The 10,457-nt window shown below is 36.3% G+C and overlaps 1 protein-coding gene across 1 annotated transcript in view; it reads left to right on the top strand.

Annotated features, from left to right (window-relative positions):
• The window catches only part of LOC125248175 (alpha-2-macroglobulin-like protein 1), a 34,829-nt gene extending 27,971 nt beyond the window's left edge, over window positions 1-6,858 (top strand). Inside the window, exon 36 of the mRNA XM_048159870.1 lies at window positions 6,672-6,858. Within this exon, the coding sequence (XP_048015827.1) occupies window positions 6,672-6,675 (4 nt within the window). The 3' untranslated portion in view covers window positions 6,676-6,858. The remainder of the gene's footprint in view (window positions 1-6,671) is intronic.
• The last annotated feature ends 3,599 nt before the right edge of the window (window positions 6,859-10,457 follow it).

Raw genomic sequence — 10,457 nt, 5'->3', positions numbered from 1 at the left:
TAATTTTGTGAATTGTTAAGTTTCAGGGCGCGAAGAAATATAGAGCCGAGTATCATCAGCGTAACAATGAAAACTAACGCCATTCTTCCTAATGATATCTCCCAAGGGTAGCCTGTACAGAGTGAAAAGCAACGGTCCTAGTACTGAGCCTTGCGGTACTCCATATTTAACTTGTGATTGATATGACATCTCATCGTTTATTACTACAAACTGATAACAGTCAGATAAGTATGATTTGAACCATGACAATGCAATTCCACTAATGCCAACATATTTTCGAGTCTATTTAAGAGAATATTGTGATCGATAGTGTCAAAAGCAGTACTAAGATCCAGTAACACTAATAGAGAGATACAACCACGATCTGATGATAAGAACAAATCATTAGTAACTCTAATGAGAGCAGTCTCAGTACTATGGTACGGTCTAAATCCTGACTGGAAATCCTCACAGATATTATTTCTTTCTTTCTAAAAAGGAACATAGTTGTGATGAAACTGCCTTTTCTAGTATTTTTGACAGAAAAGATATGAAATTCAAAATTCAAGATATAATTGCAAAATGTACTTTTATAAGGTCTTGATAGTTATAACATATAATTAAGCAATATCACAAGAAAGAGGGCTGTTTTTACAAATTTGAGCACAATTGCAAATGTGATATTGATTTTTTTTTTTCAACTGTTCAATAAATAATTTTATTTTTAAAACATTAATCTCAACATTATTTATGCATTTGTAATTGTACCGATTCAGATGCAGTTTCTGTTCCACCTCTGCATTGTAAAGATGAACTTTGTTGTTAGTGATTTCAATTGATTGGTATTATTTTAATTGTAATTACGGATTAAAAAATAAGACATTTCTCAGGCAGTAAATGTGGATCTTTCAGATGAATTTGAGGAGTGCTAGTCTGGGCCTTGATCTTGGTTTAGGTGGTCTTGACTACAACAGTAGTGTGTACGCACAGATTTGATCTTAGAGTGTGTATAAGCTTAAATCCACGGCAACGCTCATATTTATAACGGTCTTTGACGTGGAAAAGTGCTTATGTCATGTCAGGGTCTGAGCAGATGTATGCACTTTTCCTTGTCAGATTATTGCAGGTTTTTGGAAATGTAAGCTATTCTTGCAGCTTGCCATTATAAAATAAAAGGATTTGGATGATGACTGTTGATCATTTATATGTAAATGACATTAATTAGGTGTCGTTTACAATGCAGAGAACTGAAACCATTCAGCTGCGCACAAGTCAAAGATCAAATGATCGTAAGATCAAATTTAGGATGATTTCTGTGCAACATTTTATAAATGAGGCCCCTGATGTTTCAAAGTAGGGTTGCACGGTGTACCGGTACTACGGTAGTATCGCGATACCAAAGCTTCAAAATACTGGCGATGCCATTGTATTTTTTAAACGGTAGTATCGTCAGTACCGTAAGGAATGTTGTAAGTGAGGCAGGTACACTTCAACTGAACATACGTGCCTGCAAAAACATTACAAGAGACTGCCGTTGACTGTCTGCTGTGCCCTGTGTAGTAAATGCTCTGTAGAATTAGCGCCTTATTGTTTCCTGATGTTTCAGTTAATTTTGCAATGAGATAAAGTTGCCCTTGCACGTTGTTGTTCCCAGTGCATTTTATCTGGAGAAAGGGTCTGAAATTCACTTAATTAACATCATAAAATCTTTATATACTAATGAATTCTCACAGTTTTTCCGTTGCTCATTTGACCACTTCTGGAAAAGATTAAATAGTTTGTTTCTAGAAACATCTTTGCGAACACGATTCAGACAAATGCAATTCCATTCATCAATAAGCTATAGCGGCTTTGCACTCGGTTCTTATCAATCATATCAATCGTGATTTTATAATTATAAATGTATTATATGTTTTAATATACATACTGCTCTCCAGTCAGGGTTAGATATTTCAAGATAGGCTGGCAAAAATGCTCCTGATAGTTCGTGAAACGAGCAAGAGCGCTGTTTTTGTTTCGTTTCTAAATGAATCTGTTTTTGAACAAATTGGGTGAGTCACTGACTCACTAATCCATTCATTAAGTCATTTGCTTCGTTCCTGAATGAATCAGCCGTTTTGAACGAATCGGTTGAATGATTCATTGACTTAATCATTAACACTTGCTGCCACCTACTGGCTACTTTAGTCTCCCATCTAAAAGTAGGCCTAATCTATCATTTTTTTTACCATCTAAAAGTAGGTATATTCTATCATTTTTTTTTCCGCCAACATTTTTATTTCTATATTCAGATTTTTATATTTGAAACATTAATATCATAACATTATTTATGCAATTGTAATTTAAGTGTAAATGCTTAAATGCTACATCGTAATGTCAGTTCATACAGCTTCTGTGCAGATGAATTTGAATTTGAAGATGAATTTTGTTTACAATGATTCATTTGATTGATAATAAAAGCCTGTTATTCATTCTCATTAATGAAGTATTCAGAGAAAAATCTGGTCTGTTTTCATGTTTTTATGAAAGTTTGGTTCATTTTGTATACTGCATGGTATCGCGATACTACTTGGTATCGTGATACTTCAGCTGGTATAGTATCGTAAGACATTTTTATGGTATCGTGACAACCTTATTTCAAAGAACAGTTGTGACAATTGCAGTTTAGAGAATGTTAAGGCTGTTTCGAAAAATGACATGATAGTTTGAATGAATCCCTTCTCTTGGCTCGACCAAAGTCCCTTTAAAGGCAGGGTAGGTAAGAAATTTTGTTCCAAATTTGTTTAAACTTTCTATATATATACATGCATAATTAAAATGTAAGAACTCTGATAAAAAGAGTATAAAAATCGAGTGACTCTAGACCGTTTAATCTGTATTAAACACAGCTCATTATTTCCATCCGGGACGAAACATAGGATTGGCTTAGGCGGCTGTCACTCTCTCGCAACCTTGGCAACCACCCTTTTGCCACACATGACCTGCCCACTTGCGCGCGCACGTTTGATTTGGGGAATCCAAGAGGCATGGATCCTAGGAATACCAAAACAATGGCAGAGAAACAGCAAGCTAAATTCACAGTATCGGCCTATGCAGTTAGTGAAGGCAAACCAGGCAAAAAAAGGAAGACAGTAACAGTACAAGAAAAGGCAATGAACAAAAAGTCTTTGGATAAACAAAGAAATAAAACGCGAGTTAATATCGGCGTGGCTTTCCAGCGATGGCGAGAACTGAGGGAACTCAAGGGCTGAAAAGTGACTCCTTGATGGCTTTATTTCTGCTGGACAGGTAAATCTTTCTTTTTGTATTTTGATCATACATATTTTTTTGTTTATTTTTTCATGAAGCATGTGTCATTAGCACACGTAGCTGCGTAATATAGCTAACATAACATTACTTAGCGAGCCGTAGTAGAGACGATAAATAATGATAGCTATAGTGTTGAATTGTGCATAATTTTACCCTCTGTCTAACTCTTTTACCATGTTCACCTGTAAGTTTACCTGCACGTTTTTTTTTCGCCTTTGTTTTGTTTTTATATTCTCTACCTATGTTTACTGATGTCTTTATCTTGTATCTGTGTGTGTCGTACACACTTTGTTGTATGTGTGTGTTATTATTTTGTGTCTGCAATGCAGTTGTGAGTTGATATTTGAGTGTATGTTACTCTGTTGATCTGTAGAACAACGTATATGTTATGAATCTTACACGAAATTCATCTTCATCACAGTGTAAATGATGGTAATGGAAAAACGTGTATCATGCAACCTGTTTTTAGCTTTGCCTTATAGATAGCTCGTTAGCGAATCAAAAAATATATATTTTAAACTTTACCAATATCAATATGCTAGCTTGATAGTGAGTACTAAAATACATCTTGTTTGTTTATCTTCATAATTATAAAGTTATTTTTATTACATGTGATTCTGACATGATGTCACTACATGCCGTGCTCCTTCCTCTCCGCTCGTCTCAGGTAAATAATGCGTCTTCCAGCTCAGTGGTCGGAGTCACACGTTCATGCGTTTTGGGGGCGTGGCTTTGGAAGGAGCCCAGAAGGGAGGGGGTGGAGTGAATGGAAATAATGAGCTGTCTTTAAAACAGTCGTGAGAGGTCTACAGACACTCGATTTTTATACTTTCTTTTTCAGAGTACTTACATTTTAATTATGTATTGATATATAAATAAAGTTTAAACAAATTTTGAAAAAAAGTTTTTTATACATTTTTTTGCCTACCCTGCCTTTAAGACAAGTCATTTCACTCGGCGGCCATATTTGAAAAGCCTCTCGGGCATCCTGGGCATCATGCAGCTCCTATCTCTTTGAATGGGGAAACATCAGATTCTCCAAAACTGTTCGTCAACCTTACGATTAAATTTCATATTTGAAATCACCAATGAAATCTAACAACAACCGACTCATAAATATAGTTTCTAAACGCTCGAATCATGACAAAAAACCTGTATTTTTTTCAGGCTGGATCAAGCTAATGCGCATGCGCAGACCTAAATGCGCGTCTCTTCGGGGGCGCACGTCTGACTGTTTCTATAGAAACCGGTGATTCTAACGGCCGCTGAAGTGACGCGATGACTTTACCAGTCGGCGATTGGCTCTTTGCTTTAGAAGGCGGGACTTATTCCGCCATATTGCACGTTACACTTTCTCCCATTCAAAACAATAGAGTGCCCCAGGTATGACGTGTTTTTGTAGGCCAACCCGGAAGTTAGCAGCGCATGGGTTCCCTCGACTGAAAGCCTATTCATTTTTCCCATAGACTTTTGGAAAATCGCAGAAAATAAGCTCTGTGTTTAACAAAGGGTTATGACACTTACACGTTTTGTCTATCAAGATAATCTTTACAAGTTAACACAACATTTATAGATTTTGAAGCCTAAATAAAGTCGTCAGATATAAAAGGCTAACAGTAGGTTATAAACGGACTACAGCACACCATGGTCGCGGATCAACGTCGTTACCAGCAAGCGTCCTCAAACTTTATTTAGAAAACAACTCTATTTAAAAACATGCTCACTGATTATGATCTGCGCTGTGTATGAAGTCCCTTTTAGCAATTTGTTAGCAACCGCCGAATTTAAGACACAGTAAAAGTTTAAAAATCACAAGTGGGTTATAACTGGTGTGTTTTATGTCATAGATCAAAACGTGAAAGTATTTAGAGGCTTTGTTAACCACAGACCTTATTTCAGGCGATTTAGCAAAAACCCATTCAAAAAACCCATAGACTTGACGGCGTTGGAACCGGAAGTCCTAAAATGCTAACTCGCTTCCGGGTTTTGCCTACAAAAACGCGTCATCCCTGGGGCACTCTATACGAGTGACACGTCTTGTGTTATTCTATAGTCTTTGGCTTGACACATTGACATTACAGAACAGAATAGCTCTTTCAGCATTATCCCGAACACTGCATGAGTATGAATTGTATTCATGTCTCATAGAACGGAAGAGAGGTTCTCGGGAGCACATGTAAACGACACAGCCTACTTTTTGTCCTTCACATAAAAATCAGTCTACAGGCTGTGTCTTGAGCACCAAATCAGCATATTAGTTAGGGATGGGCATTTTTCCAAAATATTATATTCGAATATTTGGACTCGTAAAAAAAAAAACGAATATTCGAATATTCGTTTATTTAAATGAGGTTAAACGAGAAAGACGTTATTGTTTTATATTTATCAATATTTTGTAACCATTTCTGAACAAGCTTACGATTAGGAAATATACACAAGCTTACATTATATCTTAAGGTTTTTTTTTTTTTAGTTCAAAGCATTAAACAATATGTGTAAACAGAAAATATTAAGAACAAAAGCATTTAATATCAAGCAGCGCGAGCGGGAAAAATACTAATAAAGCAGACAGCGCCAGTTATTGTACAAAACGTACATAATACACTCGAGTCAGTATATGGTTATCGTGTTTATATTGTTTCACATGTTCATGTTGAGAAAAACAATAATATCCACATGCTCGGGTGAGAAAACGAGCCGTGCTGACAGACATTGCAGAGACACAAAGATAATAATAGCCTACATAACTGTGTGCTAAGCTAAGTTTCTAACAGTAGCACTTTATTTTCTGTTCGTAAATATATCTCCCTCGACGAAACTTAAAGGAAGCATATGTCTCAAAATCATTTTGCTATCAGATAAGTTATCATCTTGGCTCACTCGGGGATAACTTTCAGTTGCGCTTATCTGTCGTGAATGCAGTGATGGACAGCTGTCTTTCCTCACTCGACGGGTATTTAGATTTCATGTGCTTTCTCATTATGGTGTTGATATTATGATAACTCGGTTTCATTCATTAATTTGATCAAAAGTAATTCCATTTTGTAAAATCATTTTCATCCAAGTAATTCCAAACTTTGCGAGGCAGACGACAACATTATGTGACGATCAAATAAAATAAACTTGTTAAACACGCTCCACAGCGCCACCCGGTGCATTTAGTTATAACTGCGAGTTTTAGTGCTTAGGATTTATCATGGATTCACTGCATTTACGGCCAGCAAAGCAACATAGTAAAATTCGAGTAGTATTTTTATTTTTCGAATATTTATTACAGAACGAATATTCGACTATTTGTGCACATCCCTAATATTAGTATGATGTATATGGGATAAATATGTATGTATGTGGCTTTAATAAATGTTTGATCTGTTGTTTTTCAGGTGATGATCTGAAGTGCTGATGCAATCATACTCTGGAATAGATGGAGAGACAGAATTAATACTTACATTTTAGATGGTCCTTCTATCACTTTTTCTAATAAAATTGTCTTCTAAAATCAAAAATATTTCATCACTGAATTGATTATGCATTTTAGTTGCTATTAAATGTTCTTTTTTGCATCTAAAACTTTTTTTGTCCTGTGATTATCTACCTTTATTATCATTACTGTACATATGCAAATGTCTGGACCTTAAAAGAATAAGCTAAGACCCTTGAGCCCTGCACATTTTGTATGTCTCCCTCGTCCATCACACCTGATTCAACTCATGTGCTCATTAGTAGAGACAGCGAGACCTGAAATGGGTGTGTCAGAAATAGGGAGACATACAAAAAGTACAGGGCTGGGGGTCCTCCAGGACAGGTTTGGGAACCACTGAGCTAGACGTTATAGTACATATTAGCCCTCTGATGCATGAATTAAATCAACCCAACCCACATTTCAAAGCAATTTATATTTTTAGAAGTAGAACTGATAGTTGTGGATTCATCTCTTCTACTGGTTCACCAACACATAAAAGCTGCTTTCAAACTTTTTGTTTACTGTTGTAACACCCAATGATATCTGTATACCGCTTTCCCCCTCGAGTCTTTAAAAGTAGCAGAGTCAAAAACTGTTTAAAAACCACTCAGATTCCTGATATCTCTTCTTAGCAGCAAGAATTCATCTTTTAAAATGCCTGTTAACTTCAGTAATATTATGTTAGAATGCTAATTGCGAACATTCTCCTACTGCTGCCCACTAAAACAGTGTCAGTTTCACTGCGTTCCAGAAATTACCAAATAATTTCAGTAAACGATCCCAACAAATTGCATCAGCGAACAACTCACTTCAGAGAGACTAAAGTGTACTGTAAATCCCAAACAGTTCAATAAGTATTGCCTACATATTGCTCAAAGACTGAACTGACACTCACTTTTTTTCTTCTCAAAGTTTGAATTCTAAAGAGATTGAAATTGTTTTTAGGGCCGCCATGCAGCAAATGGCTCCATATGTAGTGATAACCTCCATTTTAAAAGCAGTTTTCACATATAAGTTCTGAGTCAAAATATAACTTTGAACCTAATGCAAACATGAACATATTTTAAATCCAGAGCTTGGCTTAATAGCTTTTATAAACTGCTCAATTTCGTCCCCAGAACAAAAAAGAAAACACTAATTATATTCTCTGTTTGCACACACCATAGTCACTAACAAAACAATGTAGTCACACAATCCAACATTTTGTTGCTGTTCAGTGTATGTAAGAGTATTTTCACAGCATATTGCACTTCTAAAATATGTCTTTTAAGTGATTTATGAAACCCTTTTTGTCCAATCAAAACAAACTTGGTCTACAAACTTTCTTTAAACTTATTGTAGTATATCTTAGCAGTAGCTTTTTAATTTAGCATGCTGCTCTCTTGTCTGGTGTCATGAAAACAACACAGTCGCTATGATGCAAGACTTGTGCTTGTGTTGCAGTGTTAATTAAAGCAGTGAAGATTACTTGCCCTTTTACATCTGAAGTCCGAGTTTAGCTGTGACCTCTGGGCTACGGTCTTTCCCGCAAGTGTATGTTAGCATAGCTCATAATTAGGCAAATAAACACACAAAAAAACACTTGAAACAAGGAAAACTGTGACTGTATTCATGTTCAACATTTTACAACACTGTTTTCAGCTAGTTGTGTGATAGTACATCTTACACGCAAAATGAAGACTAATTATTCATGTTGATTTGAGTTCTCTGTAGATTTCCGTTTGAACATACAATTTTGTTTCGGGAGAAAACAGAACACGTTGGTCTTTTTTTTTAAACAGTGTCATAGCTGCTAACATCGCTAACCATAAATAAACATTTTATTTTCCCTAGGCAGACTAGTTAATAGCCTGCCTGTCAACATTAATGGGTTAGTTCACCCAAAAATAAAAATTCTGTCATTAATGACTCACCCTCATGTCGTTCCACACCCGTAAGACCTTTGTTCATTTTCAGAACACAAACTAAGATATTTTTGATAAAATCTGAAAGGCCCCCTTATCTTAATTTAAATATCTTAATTTATATTCCGAAGATGAACAATAGTCTTACAGGTGTGGAACGACATGAGGGTGAGTAATTAATGACTGAATTTTCATTTTTGGGTGAACTGTCCCTTTAATAATACTTGAAGAGCTACTAAACCCTTTGAATAGCTCCTTAAATTTTATTAAAGCAGTTTCAGACTGATTTAAATACGTTACCTTTTTTTGTTTTTTTAATTTACAGTATGTGTCTGTTGACAATCTCCTAACCCAGTCAACAACTTAGTGTTGGCCCACATCTGGTACGCATGGAATCCACATGTCTGGGCCGACACTATGTTGCTGTTTGGGAAAACAGTAAAACCCACTGTGCATCACAAGAAATAAAGGTGCGGTCACATTTACTGTTAGGCAATTTTTCAGCATCAAAATACGGTCATTTCAAAAGGAATCCACACAATCGGAATTTTTACATGAGGGTGAACAAATTCTCCACAAAAAATTCGCAGCTCACGAAATTTGCCACATATACAAGCAGAAAGCTGTTTGGTTTGAAAGTGACTTCTGTGTAAGCTGTGCTTCATACGTTGCTAAATTGCGAAATTTCGCTAATATGACCGCACATTTAAAGGGTTAGTTCACCCAAAAATTTAAATTTTGTCATTAATTACTCACCCTCATGTCGTTCCACACCCGTAAGACCTTCGTTCATCATCAGAACACAAATTAAAGGGATAGTTCACCCAAAAATGAAAATTTGATGTTTATCTGCTTACCCCCAGAGCATCCAAGATGTAGGCGACTTTGTTTCTTCAGTAGAACACAAATGATGATTTTTAACTCCAACCGTTGCCGTCTGTCAGTCAAATAATGCTAGTGGATGGGAACATCTACAATAAGAGTAAATAAAACTTGCTTAGACAAGTCCAAATTAAACCCTGCAGATTGTGACGACACATTGATGTCCTAAGACACGAAACGATCGGTTTGTGCGAGAAACCGAACAGTATTTATATCATTTTTTTACCTCTAATACACCACTATGTCCAACGGCATTCATCACTCGATTCGTTTGGTCTGATCGCGCTCTGACAACGGCAGTGATGTCTCGCTCTCATTGAAGTATATGCGCGAGACATCACTGCCGCCGTCAGAGCGCGATCAGACCTGACGAATCGAGTGATGAATGCCGTTGGACATAGTGGTGTATTAGAGGTAAAAAATGATATAAATACTGTTCGGTTTCTCGCACAAACCGATAGTTTCGTGTCTTAAGACATCAATGTGTCGTCACGAGCCGCAGGGTTTAATTTGGATTTGTCTGTCGTGTTTTATTTACTCTTATAGTCCAAGTTCCCGCTGACTTGCATTATACCACTGACAGACGGCAACGGTTGCAGTTAAAAATCATCATTTGTGTTCTACTGAAGAAACAAAGACACCTACATCTTGGATTGGCTGGGGGTAAGCAGATAAACATCAAATTTTCATTTTTGGGTGAACTATCCCTTTAAGATATTTTTGGTGAAATCCAAGCGGTATCCGACTCGTCCATAGACAGCAATTTAACAACATTTAAAGCGACGAGAATACTTTTTTAAAACAGTCGACGTGACTGCAGTGGTTCAACCATAATTTTATGAAGCGACGAGAATACTTTTTGTGCGCAAAAACAAAAAAATAACGACTTTATTCAACAATATCTTCTCTGTCATTCTCTT

The sequence above is a fragment of the Megalobrama amblycephala genome, linkage group LG16 (genome assembly GCF_018812025.1).
Source record: "Megalobrama amblycephala isolate DHTTF-2021 linkage group LG16, ASM1881202v1, whole genome shotgun sequence".
NCBI lineage: Eukaryota > Metazoa > Chordata > Actinopteri > Cypriniformes > Xenocyprididae > Megalobrama > Megalobrama amblycephala.
Note: the sequence above shows the minus strand (reverse complement) of the source record. Positions and strands in the feature narration are given on the sequence as shown.